A 26,885-nucleotide genomic window follows, 5' to 3' on the forward strand; every position below is an offset into this window, starting at 1 on the left:
TCCACCCCTGTGACGATCTGCTGGCGATTGTGGCGTAATCAGCACTTCCAATGACAACTTAAAAGATTTTGTCTGCAATTTCCAAATATAAAACGCGTTATTTACGCCTTGACTGGAGTGGAGATGGCGCGTGCCGACGCAGCTGTGAAGGCGCTCTCTATCAGCAGCCATCCCCGAGCAGTAGCGCCGAAGCGGGCGCACGGAGAACTAGGCCCGAGACACCGTTCAGCCGCGACGCAGCGGGCCGCACCTTGTGCTTTTGGATCGAGCGGCCGTGCTCGTACGCTATCAAGTAAGAATTGTACACGACAACGACGAGTCCAAAGCAATCTTAATGCGCAGCACGCCTGAATTCAATGTGAACGGGATGAAACAAAGTACGCTTATAGCCTTGTTGTAACCTTGATTTCGGTAAAATCCCGAAATCGCCCCTCTCTCATGTAAGCGGCCCCTTCCCGTTTTCGGAAATCTTACGTTTCCGAGATGGGTCGAAGATTCTCAATACACATCTTCTTCCCTGGTTTGATGGAGCATGTGGTCCTCAACAGGCTTCAGGGTTATGTGGAGGACAAGGAATTGATACCTAAAACGATGATTGGCTTCAGGGCTAATTTATCAACGCAGGACGTCATGATACAGCTCACAAAGGACGTGGTTGATCCTGGGTACGGCACGGGCACCAAGGCTATCTTGGGGCTCGACCTCACAAAGGCCTTTGACAATGTCACCCATGAGGCAATATTAAGGAACCTATCGGACATAGGACCGGGGGGTAGAACCTTCCGATACATCAGATCATTTCTGGAGGATAGGACTGCGGAGATTGTAGTCGGAGAACTTAAATCGGATCCTTTCCTGTTGGGGGGCAGGGGGACACCACAAGGGTCGGTTTTATCGCCGTTCTTGTTTAATCTCACCTTGATCAAGATACCGCCCAGGCTGGCAATGATATCGGGACTTAAACATACATTTTATGCGGATGACATTACTCTATGGGTAACAAGGGGAAGCGACGCACAATTGGAGGAAACTTTACAACAGGCAGTGGATATTGTGGAGGAGCTAGCGGGGGAGGCAGGACTCTTGTGCTCTCAGCCCAAGTCCGAGCTTTTTGTGCTTAGGCATAAACCAAGAGGGATACATGCGAGGCACTATGTGCCGCCACCACCGCTGAAGGTGAAAGTGGGGGGTGCACCGGTCGCTGAGGTCCAAACGATCAGGATCCTGGGGCTGTATCTGCAGACTAACAGGAAGAATAGGGAGGCCTTGGAAAGGCTCAAAAATACTGTCAATGCTACTGTGAGACTTATCAGGAGAATCGCCAATCGTAAACAAGGCGTCAAGGAAAAGGACTTGTGTAAGCTGGTACAGGCGTGTGTGCTCAGTAGAATAGTGTATGCGACGCCTTATATGAAGATGGACGCGACGGAGAAAGGCAAGGTGGAGGCTATGATTAGACAGGCGTATAAGGCGGCCCTTGGGTTGCCTAACTATACTTCTACCGAAAGGCTGCTGGGATTAGGGGTGCACAACACCTTGGAAGAACTGCGGGGGGCACACTTGGCGATGCAACTCAGTAGACTTTCCAAAACGAAAGTAGGGAGGGATATATTGGAAGGGATCGGCATTGGAGTTGATCCTCCAGCTGGGGACATGAAAATTCAGGTGAAGCGAGAAATGCACAAGGGCTTGTACATAATACCTTTACCTAAAAATATGCGTCCGATACATCACGAGAACCGTAGGAAGGCAAGAGCCAGAGATTTACATGCTAAGTACGGGAAGTACAACGGGGCAGTCTACGCAGATGTCGCCGAGTGTAAGAACAAGGACGCATTTGCAGTTGCGGTGGTGGACGGGCGGGGACGCTTAGTCACCTCTGGATCAGTCAAAACCCGCTCCTCAGAAACTGCAGAGGAGGCGGCGATAGCGCTAGCTATAGGTAATACTGAAGCTGACCTGATTTTCAGCGACTCTAAAACAGCCATCCGAAATTTGGCGAGGGGCAGAATCTCTGTCACAGCGGCAGGATTACTAAATCAGGCCACGGGGCGAGGGACTACGGAGGTGGAAATTGTCTGGGTACCGGCCCACTCTGGGAACCCTGGGAACGAGGCGGCTCACATGAATGCTCGAGGTTTCGTCAGCCGAGCAGGTGAGCCGGACGTTCCAGGGAGGTCCACGAGAGATGGGCTGGTGTCCTTTCACGACATTACTAACCATTACAAACTTGAGCGGAGAATTTACCCTCCACCGGACAAGCAATTGGTGAAGGCGCAGGAAAGCGTCTGGCGAAGATTGCAGACGAGATCTTTCTATAACCCTTACGTGTTAAACAAAATCTACTCGGACGTTCAGCCGGAATGCAGATGGTGCCAGGAACTGGCCACCTATGACCACATATTATGGAGCTGTAGCATAGCGCCGCCACCGGCGGATATTATGTGTGATCCTTCTCTCGAGCAGTGGGAGGCCGTGTTGGCCAGCTCAGACCCGGTCGTCCAGACCAGGGCCGTGGAGTGGGCCACCCAGGTCGCCGTCAGCCATGAGCTGATGGCCATCTAGCACGGAATCGTCCGCACATGCGTTCTGACGAAAATAAAGTTTTTCCATCCATCCATACGTTTCCGAACACTGCCGACTAAGCGCCCTCCCCTTTCCCCGCTGCCGTCCTCCCGAAAAAGTTTCTTCGCGAAATTTTGCCCGCAGGCCCAAAATACATAATGATATGATCGAACTCTTCGTTACCTTGAGTTTGTTTATTTTCACATGACAACAATACAAGGTGTGTTGCCCCGGGTGTTCTCATGCTGCTCACAACCAGTTGCTGTTTTAGGATTTATGACTTTATACATAGGGCAAAAAAGAGATATACTTTGACGAGAAGGACAGCACAACGCGTACATGTCTTTTTTTTCGCTATTCTTAAGCTTAAATCGCGAATTAACCAACTCAGCAGCAGGTATTAATCAGTTGCTTTGTCTTGAGAAGGTGTCCTCACAGGGACAGATAACAATTCGCGGACGCATGCAGTGCTTAAAGTCAGGGGAGGAGGGCGGCCCCTCCCCCCTTCTATGTCGTAACTAGGGGCTAGTCCTAGACTCCCTTTTCTTTTCTTTCTTCCCCCTGTCACATAGACACTACGGAAGCTCTAGATTGGACTTTGCGAGAGAGCGGCGACGGGTAGCTCAGGATTAAGAAAATCCGTTCACTCGGCGAAGCGAGAACGCCCACCCCGAGGTGCGAACAGCCCGGAAGAACCTGCGAGCAACTGTGCGGCAAGTGACAACAGTGCCACTTGTCGAAGACGTCCAAGTTTATGCCAGCGGTCCGCAGTCCTGTGAAGGTATGGTCGCAATTAAAAGTAAATAATCAGATATAAATGTGACGGTAAGCGATACACCCGGTTACGGCCAGGTGTGAGAATCAAGGCAGACGCGGCGGTAGCTTCTACGGCCTGTTATGGCGAACGCTGTCCTAACGCGTCGGCCTGTTTCACCAGACCAGGCATTTCCGTTCGGGGCTCATGATGGTCCCGACCTTGCAACCGAAGGCGTGCGAGAACCGCTCGAAGTTCATCAAGGGAATCGTGGTCCTGCAAGCGGAAAAAAAAAGGCGGATTCGGTGCTTAAGCAAAAGAAAAAAAATAATTGTGGTCTGAATATCTAAAGGCAACACACGGGTTGGAAATACACCGTAGTGCCGGAGGTGGCGGGGAGTGAATTTCGACATCCAGGCACAGCTTTTTTTATTGTGCAGTAAAAATATTTTTGTCCTTTTCTTTCACATTTCTCATTATAACACACGCACAAAAAATTCCTAGAATATGAACACGTATTCAGAACTGCTATCGCAAAGAAAACCAACGGCACATATACACAGAAACACGGTGGCATATAGTGTAGTGATAGGCTGCAAAGTATAACAGTGACCATAGTCTGGTCAAGAATACACAATCTAACAAGTAAAAAGCTAAACATTGGCGATCCGTTCAGACTGACTTATATTCTGTCGCAAGATTTGATTCAGCGGGGATCGCCGTTATCTCACTTCCGCTAATTTTGCTTTCCAGCCGAGAGGTCCAGGTCGAGGAATGCAAGACACCTCTGCGAAACAAACATTAGGTGCCTCAGAAAGCCATAATTACTAGGGTGCCTTGATGTGAGCGTCGCCTCCCGCCGCAAGGAGAAGCATGGTATACCGGGGCACCCTAATATTTACGCGGTAGCCAGCTTTTGGGCGAAATAATCGCCACGTGGTAATGACGATGAAAAACCAATAAATACAGTCATATGCTTGAGTTAAGAATCTAACTGCGCTCTGATGACGAGCACTAAGTTGTGGGCGCGATTCCCTGTTGCGGCAGCCGCAATTCGATAAAGGAAACAAAGAGCATTCGAGTGCTTAGATATATATGCACGTTAGGAAAGCAGGAGGTGGTCCAAATCAATCCGAAGCCTTCGACAACTTCATCTCGCACAACCTTCTCGGTACGGTCTCCTTCCGCCAGTTGAACTCCACGGTTTAATCAATGACGAAGTACTGCCTCGTGCGGAAACTTAAAAAAGAAAAACCGGTTTCTGTTGGCGTTTGGCCATTGTCTACACACGCTGCCTGGTGCACTTACCTGAACCAGTTGGGCATTTGCTCCCGTGATTGCAGGTAGTTGTAGATGGAACGCTTGCGCGTCACTTCACATCTTGACTGTGTGTCAACAAAAAGAAAGAAAGAATATCGAATAAAAAAAAACTGCCCAACAGTTGTGTGGCGTAATCCACGGCGAAGATCATACCAGGGCAGTCCAGGAAGCAGCAAGATCAGCCAGTCCTTTATCGTATGGCTTTGCTTCGTGCAGGTACGCCCTTGGCCATGGCCACTTGAACATTTTTTTTCTCATTTATTTGTTTACGGCTCCTAGACTGCTCTGTGAATCAAATCCTAATATGGTTGACAAACAACCCTCAACCTCAAAAGAGCTGGCAGGGGATTTCGCTGAGTTATTTGCTAGCCATGCCGATCTGAAGGAAGACCTAAAGCAAATAATTGAGCAAGAAATTCACCTCATTAACACGGGAATAGACTTTCTGAATAAAAATTTGAAGAGTTCAAATAAGAAGTGTTTGCTTTAAAGAAATAAGTTGCCGTAGTTAGGGGAGAAAATACTGAGTTTAAAAAATAAAATGAATGTGTTTCGAAGGAGCTGAAAGAAGCAAAAGATGACCTAACAGCTTTAGACCAGTGCAGTCGTAATAATAACCTAGATATTAAAGGAATCTTAAACACATCAGAGAAAAATCCAATTTCAACAATGAAGAGAGTATCTAGCTGTCTTAATGGTACATGCAGAAGAATTGGCTATTGGTGTAATTCACCGCGTTCTTTCTAGGCATGTGCAGAGACAGAACATTGACGTAAACTTTGTTTCAAAGGCAGGAGGTGGGGAAATAAAATTTTGAATTTCTCCAAAAAAAATTAGAGTAAGCAGTTCTGGCCTGGGTTTCGAAGGAAAGAACAGCCCTGTCTTTATTAATGAATATTTCTGCCCTGCCAACAAAGTAATTCTTGGATACGCCCTGAAGGCCAAATGAGAAAAAGAAATTGCAAATTCACTTGGGTGTCGCACGGAAAGATTTGGATGAAAGAAGTTGATAATTCACGCGTCATTTATTCCACCTCTACAAATAATAATAATAATAATAATAATAATAATAATAATAATAATAATAATAATAATAATAATAATAATAATAATAATAATAATAATCAGCCTGCAATACGGCCACTGCAGGGCAAAGGCCTCGGTCAGCCCTTCTACAAATGGTATCGCCCAAGTGGTTTCATAATTGCTGCTGGTCATGAGGCACGGACACACCAAATTATCTACACTGCCTCTTTCTCGAATTGACAATTCATGGCTTGAGCAAGACCATTTCTCTATATTAAACGGTAACGTTCACAGCATTAGGAAGAATTCAAATAACCTGACTTTTCGCAACATACATTCACATATGATGTACTAGCCATAACCGAAACATGGCTGAACGAAGGTGAAACCGTACATTTACCTGGATCCACTATGGAATCTACGCCTCGACAGGGTTCTTCACGTGATGGTGGAGTCTCCTTATTTGCTAGTAATAAATTTGTTTATGACCTTGTTCCTAGGAGCACTCAATGTACGCTTTCAGCTGAAACAGTATTTATGCAGATGAAGTGTGGTGTTAGAGTGGGTGCTGTCTATGAAGCGTTAGTGGTTTCGTCTATACTATGGGATCTCTCATCTACCACAGCATCCCAAGTTTCATTGATTGCACGTGGCGATATTAATATGAATTTATGCAAAAAACATTTCGGATCATTTATATTTTCTTCAGTAGCTTAGCCTTAAGAAATGTTATTTCCGCTGCAACCCGTGTCACTATCCGATCAGAATCCATTATTGACCACATGCTGTGTAACATTGAGTGAGAAGTGTGTGCAGGGTTTTATAATGGGGGTGTCCTAGACGATAAAGCAATTTTTTTTCAGTAATTACCTAAAACCATCTACTGTAACACTCAGCATGTGTGGACTGGTGCTCAACATATGTGCATTATGATCAACTCAGCCGATTGCGAATGTGTTAACTTTGAACATATCTATGACGCTTAAGTATAGAAATGGAGCGTTAAAATTTTTTCGAAGGTATCAGTAACCTCATTAGGCAATCAACACGACCATGTACACGTCGCAACTATAAACAAGATCTTAGGAGTTTGCTGTCTAAGTCTCCTTGAGATCTTGATATATGGAAAGGTACATTATATAATAAGTGCAAACACAACAAAAGTAATCAACATTACCGCGAAAGTTTCAAGTTTTTCTCAAACAAACTAGTACAACGAAACGAAAACTGAAAATGAAGTATTATATGTTAACTTAATTCAGCGAGAAAGGAGCAATACAAACTGCATATAGCCACGCGTGTCCTTTGCTTTCGCACCTTTCCTGGTTAATTAAGCCTCCTCTCACGGTACGATCAACTTTCTTGGTTTTGTAGGAGAGTATATTTACGAATACAGCTTAAATTATGCTTCTGTTTAGTGTTTCTTTAAGATCAGGCCAAGCATTTCGAGCAGGTGCTTTTGGTAAGTTATGCTGCAGTTACACCCATTTTAGACGGTAAGAGACCTGCGCGTGGTTGCTGCCACGCCGTCGCTCTTACAGAACGCCGCATAAATACGACCGACTACTGCGCATTCATGGCCTCTTTTACCTAACCCCTGTCCGATTTCCGCTCAAATTTTGAACGGATGTGGCATTTTGCCGTGGGTTCAGTTTAATACCCCTTATGCGAGCATTACTCACTCTTTCGTTTACAATGTGTGCGTGTGCTTACACACACGCACATACGTGCACACAGACCCACACACAAGAAGTCGCCGTTCCGCACGAAAGACGAAGCATCGATAGCGAAGCATTTGACAACTACACGAAGTAAGCTTCGTGTACCTTTATCGGCCGTGTAAATCGAAATTATGTTTGGTGCCACGAACCCATCGGCAAGCATGAACACATATCACTCGATGGCCGTGGCGTGGACCAATGCTGTCATAACGCTGGCGCGATGAAGAGATCCGGCGAGCGAATGCTTCGCGTGCTGCCTCTCGTTTCAGCGCGTCTCCAAAACTTGAGATTACGGAATCTCCCACACTGGGCGCGTGGGAATACAGCGCGCACGAAGCCGCCAGCCGTCTTGGTTCTCCCAGCGTTTGGACCTCCCGTCGCACATTACCTCCGACAGGGTGCGCGGGGCCGCGTAGGCACTCGCCCACGTCATGCGCAGCCACAGCCACGCTTGCGGATAAGACGCGCGCTCACCTGCCCGATCCCTCCGCCCACCCCCTTAGCGCTCGTTTTATCACGTGACCTCTAACATTGGGCGCCCGAGAAGACGGCGCCCATCAAGCCACCAGCCTCCTCAGCTCACCCTCCCACGCTTTCCCTCGCATCCACAGCACGGGGCGCGCGATCATGGGCGCGCGATCGTGTCTCAATTGGATTTTATGCGGAACCTGCAGCGGCGAAGTCGACGGCTAGTATTCACCTAGAGCCTAGAGTGTCCATCGAATTTCTATCCCTATAAAGAAACACTGATTTTAGTGCAACGGTACGATCGATGGCGCCATCTGTCTATCACCACTACGGCGATAGGTCTGGTTCACAAACATTGAGTGAGATGACGCCACTGTTGCATTGCAGCGAAATGGACATGTTTTAGGTCGTCGCCGCAGACGATGCGCACTTCGCCTTTACTGTTAACAAAACAGGCAAGTGATGCTTGTGTAAAGGTCGTATTAAACCGAACTCACCGCGAAGTGCTTCATGTATGCGAAATTACCGCGAGAATCAGCCAGCAGTTCAGCTACTAATGTACACCTGATGCTACTATTTACGCATCAGTGTAAAGCAGCGCTGGTAACCTCAGTGTAGCGCTCTACGACCTGATGACCATAGAGCGCTATAGCGTTTGCAAGCGCGGCGGATGCAAGTTCGACTGCCCACTGAGGTGAGAGCTTTTTTTAGCATATAACTGGGTATTGTGTGCTTATACTATGCGTGTAGCTATCTATATCTCCGCAATCTATATATACCCCCTACCCACAACCTGGAAAATGAATAAGACGAAAGGGTATCTTCGCCCAGACACAACGGCGGCTGCGATCTGAGCCTGTACTTTCGTCTATAGATAGAACATATGACAATCACGTGCTATCACATTAAAGCAATGGACCATGCCAGAAGTTTTGCTACCTAAAAGCCCACAAAAATGGGCCGGGGGGACTACAGTCTACGCAGTCACAAGCAGCCCGCACCACACCGTCCGAGGCTCACCAGCGCGTAAGCGATGAAGAAGATCTGCTCCATGGTCTTGGGCTCGGTGCCTGGTATGGTGTACAGGGAGTACCGCTCCTCGAACTTGGTCTGGTACACTCGAAATGCCTGCGTACAAATGCGAGATCTCTGCATATATGGGCGCAAAATCGGTGGAATTGATGAAGTCTAGGGAGTTTCTTCCAAAAGTTAGCGAACGAGGTTTTCCTTAGCTTTACTGCTTCATATGAGCGGCGTTTCGTAGATACGTGTTGAATGAGATATGATGGCGACTTTGTACTACGATGTGCGCGTGCGTGTTTGCTGAATTAAGCTTGCCCCAGAAAGGTGCTAAGACGGTTTGTTGTTTCCAGCTAGTCGTTTCACATTATCTCCGGATGCAGTTAAAGTCGCCTATACTAAGTTTCTCTTTTGTTTTCATAACGTATGATATACAGGGTGTCAGCTAACTATCTTGCACCAAGATTTGAAAATACGAAAATACCACGTAGTTGGATATAACCAAGGTATTGTTGTTTGCGATCGCTTGGAGGTACTCAGATTACATCTTGCATTCCGCCTATACACATAATTAGTCGCAATTAATTAATCATCTTCTTACATATTATAAACAGATGAAAAGGGTCAATGAGAAAATTTTAGAGCAACATGAAAAACTCTCGGTAGAGCTATCTGTTGCTCAATACGTGCTATATGAAAGCGTTTTTCCGCGCGTGAAAGAAGCTCGCGAACTCACGGAAAGTGCCTCGAGCGGCCAGTCGCGCGGCAATCTTGCGTGTATTCGAGGGCTTATTTAACGCGCGGAAAAACAATTTTATCGAACCTCCCGATGTCCTCCGAGCTGTGATACAACGGGCTCGAAACATCGCCGGAATCATCTGAGGGACCCTGGACTGAGGGTTCCTCCCACACTGCTCTCGCCATTCAAATATTATTAATAAAGATGTTTTACTCTCTCTCTCTCTCTCTCTCTCTTGAGCACGCATTGAACAGAAAGCTGTATCGGAAGTTTTTCATATTGCTCTACAATTTACTCGCTGACACTTTCGATGTAATTATATTATTCGAGAAGTTGATTAATCATTTAAGACTAATTATTTAATTAGGCGGAATGCAAGATATAATCTGAGTATTTCCAAGAGACGGCGAACAACATTACCTTGCTTCAGCCCAGCTGCGTGGCGCTTGCATATGTTTAAATCCTGGTGCATGACAGTCGGGACACCGTGTATGCTTTTTACTAATTTTCAACGTATTGCCACTTGAATTCAGTGCACACGTCTTGTACCATTTTTAAATACCTATTTCGTGTTGCGCGTGCGGTATGCTTTCTTTATTTGTGAACTTTTATTTTTTTTACTCATTAATCTACACTGCTTTCGTTAGTGTTACGATTTCACTATGATAGGTTTATTAATTATTGTAATACTTCTGCCTTGTGTTAGCCCTGGGCAATACCGTAGTCGAGAGCCATCAGGGGTATCTTTTGATATATATATATATATATATATATATATATATATATATATATAACCGCGAAATGGAGCTCGTCAGCGATGCACTCGTACATTGCTAGAACGCCTACCTTGAAGGCCAGCCTGACAGCCGCGTTATCCGCAACGCTGGTCTCCATGGTGGTGTTTACATCGAGCTGCAAAGGGGAAAAAATGGCGCGTGCAAATGTATACACTCACTGTCCCGGTAAACATTCGTAGGTTTAAAGCCAAAAAGTCGAATCACGCTATGCTGTCATTACGAACCGACTGTCGAGCGGTGCGCGCTCGTCCACAGTGCGTGCGATGCGAATGGGAAAAGGGGTGTGAAAGTGCGTCCACAGGTGAGTCTAGCAGTGGTTGAGGCGGAAGCAGAATTAAATTGTGCGGCTTTACGTGCCAAAACCACCGTCTGATTATGAGGCACGCCGTATAGGGGAGAGAGCGTAAACTTTTATTTCAAATCAACAAGATTTGAGTCCGGCGTCTTTTTAGAGGGTCTGGGCACCCGCCCAGACCCACTCCGGAAATTTCGACCACCCGGGGTTCTTTAACGTGCATCTAAATCTAAGTACAGGGGTGTTTTCGCACTTCGCCCCCATCAAAATGCGGCCGCCGTGGCCGGGATTTGATCCCACGACCTCGGCAGCCCAACACCATACCAGCTGAGTCAAGCACGGCGGGTGCGGAAGCCAAATTAGGAACATAGTACAGCAACGCGCAAGAAACGAAGGACAGTGGGAAACACAACGTGAGTATACCGTGTTGCCTGTTGTGCTGTGCTACTATGAGGTTCCTAAAACCATCATACTCATCGTAACTAAAGTATTTTCTGGAAGTGCGGACACATCTACGATGACTGCCAATGCGAGCTAATAGCCGAACGCTTCTGGAAGGTCATTCGTGTAATTAAAATAATGATTCGCGTGAAGGCTTGTAGTTGTTGCTGCGAGGATATGTAGGTGTAGCGCTTCTTGCTTCACTGCGGCAATCCGAAGAGAACAAACAGATCCGCTAAGCCAAGCACCTGTAGCAGAGCCCTCCTCTCTCGCAGCCGCCACGGGGGAATGAGCGGCGGGAGAGAAGAAGGGCTGTCAGCTACCCGAGCGCTTCACCACAACATCTAAGCTTTCACACGCCCTCGGGCTCTCGGATGAATTAGCACTTGCAGGTGGGCCGGGCTATTAGCTTGCACGCACAATTCTGCGGCACGTCTACAACGAAGCCACGCTCTGGCTTCGCGTGGTCACCGTATCGCCTATTTTCCGCAACCTCTGAAACAGCCCGGAGTGTTTAATGAAATTTGGCGAACCATATACAAAAAAAAATTATAAAAAAATTATATTTTTTTTACCGCGGCCAGTTACATAATTAGAGCTCATAAGCTTGGAAGAACGTAACAACTATGTTTGCATCGAAGTTTCCATTTTATTATTATCATATATTAGTGTTAGCTAATGGTGACGAACCTGTACCGCAACTCTGTTACGCAAAATCACGCGCCAGATGCATTGGTGCCTTTGTATGTGTCGGTGAAAGTCCAACCCACCAATTACCTGTCACAAAATCAGCCGAAAGAACCATATAAAGCTCTTCGCTTAAAAGACCCCTAACCAGGTCTCGACATTTTAAGCTGATAAGCGCAGTGCATACAATGCGTGCTAACGATCGTGTCTGGAAAGTTTTACATCGCTACGCGTCGCGGAAAGACCTGAAATCTCAAACCGAACGCCGTTTGCCCTTCTCCTCGCAGGCGCCGTGCTCCTAGGAGGAGAGACGACGTATCTCGCGCTAGTGCGTCTACGTACATGGGTGCTGTGACGTCACTCGCTATGACACGTGACTTCGAGAATCATTCAAAGTAACATCAGCTGTTTGGTTAATCCGTTGCTTCAATAGACGAATTTATTTAGAGAAATAATACAATATATACGAACCGAATGCCTGCGTGTTTTACTTTACGTCGTACCGTAGCGAGAGAGCTGTACTTCCGTTTCGTCTGTTTGTTCCTACGTCATGCAGTCGCGCGGACAGAGAACGAAACTATGCCGTTTTCCACTGCGTTCCAGGGCCGCCATCGTGCTCGTTCATCCTCTCACGCATGTCTCATTGTTTGTGATTATGGAACTGGTCAGGTGTGCTCGTGCAGAGCGCGTAAAATCGTCCGCTGCGCGAAACGAGACAGACGCAACAGCTCATGCGCGAGACCGTCACCGGAAGTGCGTCACTCAGCAAAAACGCGCGCGCGCGCGAGAGAGAGAGAGAGAGAGAGAGAGAGAGAGAGTGACGTATTTGTCAAACGATCTTCCGGCTCCGGTATGGGAGAAAGCAGGGGAGGAATTTCGCTAGCGGAGCCTAGATGGTGCCAGTGGGGAGAGTCTCTATGATGCGGTGATACTCGCCTCTCGAAATCATGGGTTCGCGCCACTTCAAACATTTCTATCTCTGTTATTAATGAACTAATTTGAAAAATTGTTGCGTTAGAACACTCCTTAGAGGGCAAGTAACAGCTTCCAGCGTATCACCAAAACTTTGCTATGTGACCTGGTGAGGGGCTGCTTAAAAAAAAAATATGTACCAACTCCCACCACTCTCAATTCTTCGAAAACTAGACTGCTTGCTTGTTTGGTTTTGTTTAACGCCTCTTAGGCAGGGGTTGTGAGAGATGCGGCAGTGGTGAAGGACTCCGGACGAATGCTGACCACCGGAGATCCCATTGCGGGCCAGAATGCATGGTACAGGGATATTTCTTGCATTACGCCCCCATAGGAACGCAGGCGCCACTGCCGGTATTCGAACCCGCGGCCTTACAGTCAACAGTATACACCGTCATCTCAGCAGCTGGTGGAGTCACAGTTTGGCGATCTGTATGAAACAACGGTATTTGAAGCGTGCACACTTGAGCCGTAGTTGGTTAACGAAGGTTCACGTTGTGTATTCTCTCGGCCTTGTGCAGAACATGCCTGCCCTTCTAAATGCGGAAGCGACGTATCTTTGCGATAAATGAGGACAGCTGAATACTTTGTGCTCCATATATTGTATACCGTGGTATACATGAAGCGAGTAAGATTTATAGCCAAGCAGAGAAGTGCCCCGTGTGCGTGCGGTAATGCATGCATAGATGTTCTGCCTTCTAGGCGGTGGTGCTCCTGTTATTTCTGGTGAACCTCATTACTTCGTGTCGTTCACGGGCTGCAACGCGGCGTAGCGGTGTCACACCATGCCTGCTAACGGCAACAACAAAATTCACCGACGATTACGATACTCGCTATATGCGTAAGTTGAGCGCAGCTCTACACGCGTTTTCCTTTGGCGATATACTGAGGCATTGCACCGGTCACCGCACCGACGGGCAGAGCTTCGACGCGTAGAATTGTAATATAGACCGGCCGCACAGTTGCCAATTCCCGGCAACTGCAGCTTGTGGAACCGCAATATTTACCGAGAGACGCTGGCGCCGAACACTATGCACGAAGGCGAGCTTTCTGGTTCTTTCTTTCCCCCGCACGGCTGGTGCGGCCGCTGCTATATACGGATGGATGGATGGATGGATGGATGGATGGATGCTATGAGCGTCCCCTTTGTAACGGGGCGGTGGGTTGCCCCACCAAGCTCTTTTTATTATATTGCCTACTGTCCCACCCATGTTAAAATGAAAAAAAAAGAAAAGGAAAAAAAAAACCCACGATGATTTCCCATAACCAAACTTTGTGAATCACTATGCGAACTTTGGTTTTGCACGCCTGCGTTTTTTTGTCGTTTTGCTACGTTTCTTCCCCCAATCCTCCAATCGCCTCTTACTAATGCCTATTGCGGACATGTTTACTTTACCACTGCTCTCGCTGAACCCAAGTGCTTCAAGGAGGCCAGTGGTGCCTAAATCGACCGCTGGGTAGACGTCTTCGCATTCTAATAGAACATGCTCCATAGTTTCCCTAGCTTTACCGCAGCAAGCACATGATTCTTCTTCCTTCTTATATGTGGCTTTATAGGTGCGTGTTCTAAGGCATCCCGATCTCGCTTCGAAAAGTAATGCGCTTCCCTTTGAGTTATCATAAATTGTTTCTTCCCTGATTTCGTTTTTTCCCCTCAAGTATTTACTCATGGCAGGTTTCTTTTCCACTGCCGCCACCCATGAGATTATTTCAGCCTCTCTGACTTTCCGCTTGACATGCTTTGTTGCCGTGTTGCCCACCCTACAGGCCGCATACTTGCTGGTAAGCTTCCTAGTTCTTTTCCTCCACTGTGAGTCAACGTTTTTTTCCTGCACAGATACCTGAACACTCTCCCAGCCCATTTACTTTCTTCCACATTCCTCAGTCGTCCTTCATAGTCAATTTTACTGCGAGCTTCCCTCACTTCAAAACTAGTCCAGCCCGTATCACCCTGCACAGCTTCAGTTGTAGTCTTCCCGCGAGCGCCCAATGCGAGGCGACCCACAGACCTTTGGTTCCCACCGAGTCCTGATTGTAGCCCTGACTTCAAGCGAACAACCGCTTTTCCAAACGTAAGTCCTCGAACCGTTACACCTTGCCACATACCCCGGAGCACCTCGTACCTATTGTGCGAGCCCCATCTGGTGGCTTCCTCCGCTTTCCTGCTCTCGCCGTCTTTCATCCGCCGCTGCGCTCCGCGTTCGCTCTTCCATTGTTCGCTGCGCTCGTTCGCTCGGTTACGCCGAGGGAGGACGAGGCACGCCGACGCTCACAGCAAGAACGGGCGCCTAACTGGAGAGATTATGTCACTCTCTGATCTTGAGGCACGACGTAGTGGGGGACTCTGGAAATTTCGACCACTTGGGGTTCTTTAACATGCACCTAAATGTTAGTACACGGACGTTTTCGCCTCCATCGACATGTGGCCGCCGTGGCCGGGATTCGATCCCGTGACCTCGTGTTCAGCAGCCCAACACCACACCCACTGAGTAATCACGGCGCGTGGGCGCCTGAGCTGCGCTCTAAAAAAAAATAAAGAAGAAGAGTACAGCTGATTTAGAAAGTTCGCCGTCAAGTATATTGTGGTCGAACAGAGACGCGGTGATAGCGCTGTTATGCATTCGTAGATTACCTGTCGAATAGTATGCGGAAAAATGGCGCCGATCATTCGGTTCCGAGAAATATTGGAGAAAGCAGCAGCCGAAATCGGCAAGGCACGTCAAACAGGCATTAAAGAGAAAGAGAGTTAAATTATTCATTTTCTGCCGTTTTAATAATAGTCCTTTCTTGCAGAAAAAATAATGGAAATAAATTTTTTTGCGTTCGATGTAGTAGTTTCTGCGCCGAGAATATCAGCGTTGATAAATAAAATATGAAACTTTTTTTTTATATTTATGTCGTTTTGCGCGCGGAATGTTTCCTGAGGTATCCAGATATGTGGAGAATTTTTTTTTTTTGCTGTTCAAATGTAATTTACATCTTTTATGTAGATAACCGATTGAACTATAACTGCGAAAATGGGGCTATCTATGAGGCTACGGAAAGCTTCTGTGGGGGATTTCTAAATGGTGCCGCTAACCATTGTCTTTTACGCGTTGTTTCCTGCACACCGAGCTTCGGCTCGCAGTACGAGCAGCGTACTAACGATCCCAGAAGCGGAACCTGCGAAAGCAGTTTAGCCTAAATGTTTCTTTTTAGCGTACAAAGTGCAGCTGCCGCCCGGAGTAGCTGGCCCCAAAGATCTGCGTCAATAGTGTCCGGCCACATTTTCAATTTCAAATACGACTTTATTGCAAATAATAGAAATAATACAAATTTTAGCATATATACAGAAGGAAGCCCCAAGTTTTAATCGCCGCGGGTGGGACGTCATTCGAAAGTAAGAAATGAATAAATGAAGAAGATATAGATGCGTAAGCTGAAACTGTTACCATTTTCCAACCGTGTGATTGTTCACCTACTGGCGCGTTCTAACTGTCGTTTCCGCTCATTACGACACTGTGATTTTACTTTTCACCTTGAACCACTGCTGAGCACGAGGTCGAGGGTTCGGTTCCTGGTCGCAGCGCGATCCCACCACGACGGCTGGTGCAGAATGCAAAAACGCTCGTGCGTTTACATTTAGGTGCACATTAAGGAGTCTCAGGCGGACGAAATTATTCCGCGGAGTCCGTCACTGCGACATGCCTCATAAACAGATCGAGGTTTTGGCACGTGAAACCAACAATGTATTTTTTTTAAAAATGATTTCTACGCACTGTATACTTGACACTCTGGGGAAAGAATGAGCTGAGCTCACACGAGTTGTTCTTTAATTCAGGAAATAACTGTGCGTTCATGCACGGCGGAAGCCAAAAAAGAAAGCACGCCATTTTTTCTTTGGAAAGCCCCGCGTATTTTTACGTCGAGCTGGATTAACAAGAGAGGTTTTAGGCGACATTTCAAAGTGCGTTCTCACTGTAGGCTTTTTTTTTTTCTCACAACATCCGGTATATCAGACTAGGAAAGAATGTTCCATATTTCTATTGTCGAATCGTCGTATGGCATAAGGATCGAATGTCAGAGTCCATTCGATTCCTCTCGAGCATTCTCAACCTTCAAACACAAGATTCGGAATATTCTGCAACTATAATAGATTAGCCATAAACGCCTACACTCCCGCCACTCCCTTCCTGCCTTTTTTTCCACGATTCTTTCTTTCTTTCTCATTACTGTCGATAGGCGTGTCACGTTCTTCCAATATGAGGAACATCATGGGTACAAGATCAGGCACGTTTTCATACATATCTGCGGATGTCGGCTACAGAGGTGGAGAACGGACACGCCCCGTCTGGGCCCGTGTGCTCACCGGCTGTCCGGTGATGGGGTGCTTGAAATCGTTGTACTGCTCCTGCAGGCACCGCACTCTCGGCAGGAATTTCCGCCGCGTTTCACGTGACCACCACTCGGAGAGCTTGCCGTTCTCGTCGTACAGGGACCCTGCGCGAGCGATATTTTTTTATGAAGCTCGGAGTGTAGCCGCTGAAGTAAATAAAAATAATTTTTTTGAAGTCTGAAAGAAACCCGAAAATAGAGATAGAGAAAAAAAAAGAAACATTTATATAGCACGTATTGAGCAACAGAAAGATGGATCGGGAATTTTCGATGATGACCTACAATCTTCTGATAGAGATGTTTGCTCCGATTATAATATTTCAGCCGCTAATTAATATGAACCAATTATGTAATTAGGCGAAATACAAAGAGAAGGTCCGGTTTGCTCCAAGCGACGGCAAACAACATTACATTGGTTTTGTCCAGCTACGCGCGGCACTGGCACATTTTTTAAAATTTTGGCACAAGTTACGCTGGACAACCTCTTATTTCCTTGCTAGGACTGCTAGGCAGAAATCCGGCGATGCAGTCGTTACCCCGCATAGGGCATCACTGTATGTGATACTGCATTTTCATTGAGATTTTGTTTTTGTAACATTTGGCACGACTGCCTCGATATCGCATGCACGTCTCTTCTGTCGCATCTTGTGCTTCAGCTGCCTTGTTTGATTGCCTCGAAACATGCTGTTACAGCAGCAACCTGTCTTTCATTCCCAGCTAACGTATTTCATCGCGTATAGTTTGCAGTGAATTACACGCTCGCGTACGCGAGTCGCTATATATCGGAATCGTTTAGGCAGCTGCATTCGCAATGACCAAAAAATGTTTTTGACATTACAAACGTTCGTTTTCTTGTGAGTGCAGTGGCCCGAAAGCTGTCCAGTTGTAGCCAATATAGGCTCAACGAGCTGCTGCAGAGAAGACTTACGATGGCGCAATAGCTTCGGGAAGGTTATTATATAAATCCAAGAGTACTTCTGACGTCGTGACTATATGATCCTTGCACTGCCTATTATCATATGCAATGTAAGCGCAGAAGAGGCGCGTACCAACCGGCGGGGGTATCCGTCCCATTGCATCCGGCATTAAAATGTAAAGCGTTTTTTTTTGGACGTAAGTATGCGCAATACCTAGCAAGTTCAATACCGCCCGCGGACTTTCCACGTGCGTCGATGCATGCGTTGTTAGCAGGAGACAAAATGAAAATGACCCTTCGTCAAAATCTGAAACACTGCTGCAGAAAAAAAAAAGAAACTCTATATAAAAAAAATATATCGCCATGTTTTACCTTGATCTCCGAAGCCATAAACGATCTGCTGGGCAATTATGGTCCCCAAAGCGCCGAAATTTATTGGCCTGCGGATCGTGAATAGATCAAAACTGGCTTTAATTACATTGTCGCATACGATGCTTTGGCGTAAGACTGAACAATTATGCCGATACGTCGTTAATGACCAGCGTCAAAAATGACAGAAGCGATCAGATAGGTAGGTTTCTTTCTCCTGCTGCCTGAAACATGCGCGCCCCATATTGCAGCTTCGAAGATGCACGTATAAGTATTATTTGGGCGTTTTGTTCGTTGTTTTGTAAAACAACGTATGTTGGTATGTTGCGTGTGCGAGGATTGTAATCCGGGATCGTTTTAAACTTATCTACGGCGTAACAGCGCGCGCTAAACGACATCACAGAAAAAGACAGGACGAGCACTTTTGCTGTCTCCGTCTTTTTTGCGAGAGGCCATCCTGCCTATATAGTTCCCTGGCTACGTATAGTTAAATAAAGTTGCATTTTGCCCTAAATTGCGAAGCATTGATATCGATCTATAGCAAAATAATAAACAATTAAGGTTCTTAGTTTTATTGGCCGTATGTATTCAGTAAATGTTCACTTACTAAATTACCAACCATGGTGTCCTGCACAGCACATGAAAACATGAACGGACCCGACTGGATGACCACGACCACGCGCTTTCACGGCCTACATAACGACTCAGTGCGTTTGTACAAGATACAAAATCGCCCCAGGGCCTCTTCAAGGAACTCTAGGCGGTAACGCCATGCCTCATTATGATATCGTAGTAAGCCAGAATTAAGTTTTGTATCATCTTGTTAGAGGGTTGTAGACAGAACAACAAACGAAATATGTGGGCGCAGCTTTAGTTGTAGGCAGCACTTAGTCTTCATTCCTTATGCGCGTCCCTGTTCGTTCTGCGAAAGAAATGACACGAAATAGCCTTCCCGAAAAGTTACGTGTCAACAGCGCTGACACGAGATGCGTATGCGAAGGCTGCGCATATGTCGCCCCGCCGTGCGCACGATGTGCCGTAGAACACGCACGTGCGCAGCGATGTTAACTTTTCATCGTACAATTATCGAGACAGCCGGCTCAGCCTCCGACTCTTTGTGTCCAGCTGCCTGTTTATTACGCGTCCTTGACCGTTTAATGCTGCCGAGAGGAAACAAAAGTAACACTACATAACATATATTCCAGAGCACTTACGGTGGCATGTCGACGAGAAAAAATGGAAACTGGAGGAACTCGAGTGGCAGCACTGGAAGAAAAGTAATAATTATTAATAACAAAATAGCCATCGGCAGCGGCGACGAGGCCAACTCAACTGCGACCCTGCTGCATCTGACAGCGTCGCAGATTTGTACGGTATGCACACACTATGAGAAAATTTTAGTTCGTCTGCGTATAAAGAACGCGTTGCTCTTCACGAAATGCCGGGTTACACCGAAGACGTGGCCGGCAACAGCCAAGCTGGTGGTGACATATAGAGGCGACTTATTAAACCACAACCCATTAGAAACGTTCTTGTGTTACGTGGGTGTTCTGGTTGAAGCATAATAATAATAATAATAAAAAGATGATGTCGACAACATTATGACGCTGCTGACGTATAGCATCGTTTCTCGCTTCAACATAGCTTCGTGTCCTCAACGCAACCGTCTACGTCTCCGGCAACTCAGTACTCCGTAAGTGGTACTACGTCACACCGGCTGGCTAAGACTCTCTGAGAGAGTATTTTGGTATAGCGTTACCGTTTTACCGTTAGCAATACCTAGCACCGAGTGCGCATGCGCGGGAGATTAACGCTCACGTGCACTTGGGGGAAGCGTTGGCGGTAATAGTAGAACAGTATGCCTGTACGTGTGCTGTGTCTTTTTATCGCACTGATATTTATCGGTGCATGATGTCATCAGCTAAGCAGACACGTTCTTTGTCGATATTATTCGTTGAACATGCGACTCCTTTTCTTTGTCTGCCATGCAAAATTCGGAGCGTGCGAGGAACGTTGATCTTGTCTTAAAGAGGGCATATAGCTCCCAATGCTGCGCTAACAGCGATTTATATCTTGCCTGTGCCATGACGCACTATGCGGGGCCGCTTTAAACCGGACTAGTGACCCAACTGGCTTAGTGACTTAAGTGCGTAACTTCTTCAATATCATAGTTTAGGAAGTAGATTGCATGTTCGTCTGTGGTTCGAGAAGAGGTTTCACGCAAAATCTGTCAAGTTTGCCCTACATAAACAGGCTTTTTGAGAAGATTCCTCAAAATTTTCGGAAAATAGGGATACGAAATGAAAGATGGGAATAGAAAAGCAAATTAAATGTCTTTCTTTACAGGGTAGTGGTGGGGGGGGGGGCGGGATCAGGACTAAAATTTGTATAATGTTCTCACATGTAGGCCTAACACCCCTATAGATATGATGAGATGACGAAAGATGATTCATCGATTTCCTATGGATTGCTTTTGCCACAGTGGCGTAGATTTTAACATAACTCGAGGTAGCAAAAGTACAAGTGATTCTAGAAACAAGTTGGCAGTAATTAGACGAGTAATGATGAAAATTGCATTAACGAGCATTTAACCGAAGAAGTGCGGCAGTCGATCCTAATGCGACCCCTCCATCCGAAGAATTCATAACCGGTTCCAGAACTGCAAAAAAAGAACGTCTTATGTTGCTAATTTTATTTACTTGTTTAGCTATAAATGCTGCAGCCTGTCATGCAGGGCCAGTGCAGAAGTGGGGCGGTGCGGAACTAAGCCAACATGAGGAACCTACTACACTAAATTGTGCACTGGTCAAGCACTATCACTACAAGACGAAAAGGAAAACATTAACGTATACATACACATTATGAGAGAATTGTAAAAGTAATAAAACTGACTGAACGTTACTCAAGGCGCTTCACGGTACCTTGTAAAGGGAGTGTTCGCGTTTCCCCAGGCCGCGGGTGTAACGCGGTGCACTGAATCACTGCGGGGTAACGAATTCCGGAGAATATCGTCCGGAAAGCGGAATCTGCAATGCCTATGGAGGGCGCAGTGGTCTGGTCACGTGCCACCAGACGGACGCCCGCGTGTGGCGCGGCTGCTTCCGCCTCACCGTTGAGCACAGAAGGAAGCGATCCAGGGGGCGCCTCGATAGAGGAGGTCGCCTGTATACGCTCGCGCTACGGCGAGGCGGAAACAGTCGCACCCGAAAACTCGAGTTTGAATAGCGTTTCGAAGTTCTGCTGGCCCAGCTAACAGATGGCCGGCGCACTTACGCAGGTAGTTTCCAATGAGGCTGTAGTACATGGAGGACGCTGAATCAGACGCGAGCCATCTAGGGAGATGCACGATAAAATGAAACATTTCATGAGACGCACAAAAAGCGCACAAGTAGTAAAAAAAATGACAAACTCTTAAGTCCTCCCGCTGCACCTGAGCGACCGCAGCATATGTCGGCGTTGCCTCTCCTAACGGTTCACTGACTTAAGCGCAGAAATATACGCACGAACTTCTTTGACAATGGCTATACCCGTGAGCGCTCTACCTCGCCATATTCTGGTATTTTTATGCTTAGCTTTTTCAGATTTTTTAGTTTTCTATTTTTTGCTCCGACTCGATGTGATTTCTCCTCTTTCTATCCCGTCCCCTATTACTTATATCCGTGCCACCAGATACTGATACTATGATTGGTGGTTGAATGTACCACATCAACAGCCCGCCAGTACGGCCGTGCAAGACTGCAGTGAACGCGCAAACCACGCGAGTAAAGACCAGGGCCTATATACACAAAAAGTTGTTACGCTGAAAATCTTTTTAAGAGGAAGTTTCAGCGAATGCCGGTGCTGGATTAGCGAAGGCGGTCAGGCAATGGCACAGATCACTTACAAACTAAAAGCTTTGTGGATTCGGTCCTGGTTTTATAAGCTCTATTTTGGCCACAAAATTACTATATGAGTGGCTACGTCAAACGGCGAACGCGCTCACTAGGTTAAACAATCCGTATTCTTAGCATTCTCCTTCTCTCCCACTCCGAATATAGCGTCGACGGCTGCCGAGACAGCAACGACTATCCTGTACAATGCTAACGCATAAGCTATGAATGGCTTTATGGCACTTGTTTCTTGAAAAAGCCGGGTGCGATTGCTTTGACGACGACGAAAGTACAGACCTCGTCGCAGCTGTCTACAGTGCGAGAGCACAGCGCTTACGCAGTGCTGCCAACCTCTGAAGCATAAGTTTCCCCTGAAGTTGGAGAAAGAAATTCCCTAGATTTCCCTATAATTTTGTAAGATACACTTTTTCAGTTGGTAAATATGCTTTTTGTAAAGATATATTGTTTTGCTGTGATAATAGACTGAAAACTTCGAGTTTCAATTTCTCTCGAAGCTCGTTTTCAAACTTGAATAATAATGTCGCTGCACTCTGGATGAAATAATGTTGCAGTGCAAGGCATGCTAACCAAAGTTCTCCTGCTAACAACACAGCCTCCTGCTTGAAACTACAATTTTATGTTTATGCTTGCTTTACGTACAAAACAAACTTCAACAACAGCAAAATTTATGTCCAAATTCACGCGGAGGCTTACTTTTATTCCAAGGAAGTTGGCACCGGACTACTGCGGATTACAGAATGTATAGCAATGTCGAAACAGCGCGTTCCTTCACGACACCAATATAGATTAGGTGCACTAAATTTTTCTAACGTGCTGTGATGCACCGACGTATAACAGCACAGCATTTGCGCGCTTACAAGTCATTTGCAGCAAAGCACGCTGACGCGTCATTTCTTTTTCTTTCCTCTACGCCAGAACTCACCAAAACGCGTGACCACTCGGATTCTACAACGCGGGTCTGTTACTCTGACTATGGACGATAAATTTGAGTGTATAGTCGGTTACGCAGTGGCCCGAGCACCTAGTCGTTCTCAGCGCTAGGTATATACCGGATGTTTCTGGAAATACCTTCGAAAACTTGTGAAAATTGCCTGCGCCAGATAGCAAAGGTAAAGTCCGTGAGCTGCAGGTCTACTCGAAGAGGCGGACATGCACGAAAATTGAAAATGCGTGATCGACTAATTAACAGAAATAAACTCATTAAGTTTCTAATAATTGCCTTATGGCACATATTGCAATTCACAAATGTACTAAATGGTCGAACACACAGTCACGTCAGCATTTCCCCGTATCGTTCATTGTGGCGTCGTAGCAGTAGTTTCTCAAGTCTCTGAGCTTTTATTTCCTCTATGTCCTAAAACAACATTTTCCCTACATTTAGAAAGCTTTTCCTAAACAAGGCATAATATCCCCATATCTTGGGGAATTTCCCTAGGATTGGCAGCGCGGTGCTTACGAGATCCTTGGCGGCACCTGCCGGAGGAAGCTGGAACGACATCGTTGCTCTCTGAGCAATGCGCTGCCACGCGGACAGGGCTTCGCCACTTGTGGCCACAGCCATGTTCCTTGCGCAGCTCCCCGTTTTCGATGGTTTTGTCCGATAAAAGGGGAGCTGCATGAGGCCCCGCAACCTCTATGCGGCATGATGACAGGGGCGGTCGGGTTATACGCCTGGCAGCAGGAACGATTCATCGACGCACATCCTTGCATGACAACGCAACCGCTCACCATGCGTCAAAAACAACACGTTCGTGCATTTTGTCGCCGGGTAGAATCCTTAAAGAAGGAGAGCTTCGCAAGGCACGCGGCTATAGGGTGACTCGACGCCACGCTTCTCCAGCGTTGACACTGAAGCACCCCACGCACGGCTATAATGTACCGTCGAGTGGCGAAGCGCTATGTACCGGTAGCACATGCATGCTTACAAGCATCTAAGTCGTCAATCATTTTCCGGTAGGCGATGCCGAGGGTCTCGGAAGTGCACCACTCCCCTGTGACGGAGTTGCAAGTGCGGTCATTGGGAGGCGGCGTGTTAATGTGAAACTTTCGATAAAGAAATCGAATCTCGAGCACTTGTACAACCGGCGCCAAACGCTTACGAAATTCGAGTCCCGAAATGACGCGGAATTTCCGCGTATAGAGATTAGTAGCGCGCAGTGCACAACACTGTGCTTTTGGCTCATTACAGTGCGTGCATAAACTGCATTCCGGCCGGCCATGCGCTAGCTTTGCAAAAAAATAAGACTGATATCTTTCAGCACAGGCCCCACACCCAGAATACCTTCGGAGCCGGTAGTAGTGTAGCAATACTGATAAGAAGCATTCTTATGGAAGAGTTTATCGCCACGTCTTTTTATATCAGTGACCAGCAGGAGGTTAGATTAAAAGCGACAATTCTTCAGTGATTTCGCGGACATAACTACCCGAAATCGTTGGCTTTCTTGAATTGTCTCAGTCGACCGTAGAAGGTACGGTAGTAAATCCTGGTCGCTATGAGGACGCTCCTGAAGAAGTCTTCTTTCCTGAGATCGGGAAGCTGCGGGACAACGACAAACGCATACTGGATAAATCATTCGGCGTGGCGGAAAACAATAATTCAGAGTGGAATCACAGCTACGTCAAGAAAACCAGCACCAGTTTATTTCGGACGTTAAAGATTCCCAGGTGGTCAAAATTTCCGGAACCCTCCACTACTGCGGGCCTCATAATCAGAAAGCGGTTTTGGCACGTAAAACCCCATAATATAATTTCCTTACTTTATTTCGGAAAATATGAATGGCCTATTAATGTGATCAGCTCGTCTTCCCAAGTACTCTCACTTCGGGAAGAGCTAGCCATAGAAGCCGAAAAAGAATTCTCTGCTACTTCGACAAAATTTAAAATACAGCGATGTCGTATACTAAGCGTGCCTTATGAAAAAGTCTACATGATTGCGTATGTTGTGACAGCTGCACCATACGTATAAACCGAGAATAGTAGCCCGTGCGTGCAGTTATAGACATGAATTGTCTCGTTCAGGTTCAGGGTCAGTTTGACAAACTGAAATCTTTCGTATAGGTACTAATGCCGGCAGCTTGTATACTTCAAGAGTTGCTGCGAGCGCACTGAGAAACACGGTCAAACACTTCGAAGCCGGAACGGAAGAAGCGCCTCGTTCTAACTTCTAACAAAAAAGCTGTTTTGTATAATGCCACCACGAACAGGTGATGTAGATAATAAAGCACGCATAGAGCGTTTTATTGAGGGCGCCGCCATTTTGCGATCACAGCGCCGTCTATCGTCCGGCGCCATGCTGGTATAAGTGAGATCGCGCTGAAGGGCGCACGGCGAAAGCGCACTTGGCGACGAGCGGCAAGTCCTCGCGTTTTCCTGGAAGGTTCCAACTAGGTTTAGCGAATGGGAAACTTTTTAGCGTGTCGCTACTAAGCTTTGAGCTTCGATGTCGCCGCGATATCGAACGGCGACGGGCGTAGGGTCACTGCCACACCTCTGCCCGCACTCGAAATAGGTGGCGAGTCAAGTCTGCACATTGTCGATACGCAACATACGTGTAACGTGTTATTATTGCACATCTAGCCTTGAATTTCAAAGCATCAATCTTCACTTACAGCGCATACATAGACGAGGGACAAAAAAGGACGACGAAGACGAGCGCTGTAAGTGCAGACAGCGCTTGTCTTCGTCGTCCTTTTTTGTCCCTCGTCTATGTATGCGCTGTAAGTGACAATTTATACCATGGAATACGAACTAGCCCGTACCCAAACCTTGCTTGAATTTCAAAGCTGCGTCTCCCAGCGCCACAGAAGGTGTGATAACGTAGTTTCCCCGAGTCATTTTCTTACCACGAAATATTAAGCTTCCAAGATATTCACGCGCTTTCTTACAGTGCGTGTATAACGGTGCGAACGTTCCAGGATCAACGAGATGAATGGCCGCGTTTGCTTAGCTTTGTAAATTGCAGTCTACGTACCCTCTCAAATTTCGCGGTCGGCGCCTTTTCAGTCCTGCGAGGACTTTACTCACCTCCTGGTAGTATTCGCCCAAGTCGCGATCGCTCCTTATCCAAGGCGGAAACCCGATATTCAGCTGCATGCGAGACAGCTGGAGTGAATCGAACCAAACAGAAAGAAAGTGGTTGGTGACGCCAATCACAGTTAACAAACGGCCACTTTCACCGGGCAGCGCTTATCGTAACGATTCCCATGCGTGCACGTGTACCTCGACGATCGCGTCGACGTGCACCGATTTTGCGCACACTTAGCAAAACAGCCACAGGGGCAACGCAAAGTACAATGTCGCATTCACAAATCGCCCTCGACGGAGTCACTCGGCCGTCTTCGCAAGTGGTCGTGTGTGTTCGCAGTCGAGATTGGCGTGCGCCTGATCTGTTCCTGTGGACGCCTTAGCCCAGAATTACACAAGAAAACCTCTGTGGCATCGCGTATTAACCATGTTGCAAAGACGTAAAAGCACATAAAAAAAAAGAAATGTAAGGTGGAGTAATAATTCACAATTTTGAGAGCTTTGAAAATTC

At 46.8% G+C, this 26,885-nt stretch overlaps 2 protein-coding genes across 2 annotated transcripts in view; both read right to left on the reverse strand.

Moving 5' to 3' along the window:
- Window positions 1–3,230: 3,230 nt before the first annotated feature.
- Window positions 3,231–19,722, reverse strand: LOC142574140 (neprilysin-1-like). Its single transcript, XM_075683300.1, has 7 exons — window positions 19,676–19,722; window positions 18,465–18,532; window positions 17,151–17,281; window positions 10,460–10,525; window positions 8,875–8,982; window positions 4,628–4,704; window positions 3,231–3,595 (listed from the first exon to the last, which is right to left on the reverse strand). Exons 1-7 carry the CDS (start codon window positions 19,681–19,683, stop codon window positions 3,496–3,498), a joined length of 558 nt encoding a protein of 185 aa, XP_075539415.1. The 5' UTR covers window positions 19,684–19,722; the 3' UTR covers window positions 3,231–3,495.
- Window positions 19,723–19,907: 185 nt separating this feature from the next.
- The window catches only part of LOC142574714 (neprilysin-1-like), a 34,490-nt gene continuing 27,512 nt past the window's right edge, over window positions 19,908–26,885 (reverse strand). Inside the window, exons 11-14 of the mRNA XM_075683739.1 lie at window positions 26,375–26,452; window positions 24,775–24,887; window positions 21,735–21,793; window positions 19,908–19,939 (exon numbers count right to left, since the gene is read on the reverse strand). Of these exons, the coding sequence (XP_075539854.1) occupies window positions 19,908–19,939; window positions 21,735–21,793; window positions 24,775–24,887; window positions 26,375–26,452 (282 nt within the window). The remainder of the gene's footprint in view (window positions 19,940–21,734; window positions 21,794–24,774; window positions 24,888–26,374; window positions 26,453–26,885) is intronic.

This window comes from Dermacentor variabilis, chromosome 3, assembly GCF_050947875.1.
Source record: "Dermacentor variabilis isolate Ectoservices chromosome 3, ASM5094787v1, whole genome shotgun sequence".
NCBI lineage: Eukaryota > Metazoa > Arthropoda > Arachnida > Ixodida > Ixodidae > Dermacentor > Dermacentor variabilis.

Excerpts from the sequence above, each read along its gene's own strand:
- LOC142574140 (XM_075683300.1), bottom strand. Across the intron at positions 17,282-18,464 it reads TTATGGCTTCGGAGATCAAG|GGTCCCTGTACGACGAGAAC; the intron begins GTAAAACATGGC and ends TCGCTCGCGCAG. Across the intron at positions 10,526-17,150 it reads ACCCCATCACCGGACAGCCG|CTCGATGTAAACACCACCAT; the intron begins GTGAGCACACGG and ends TCCCCTTTGCAG.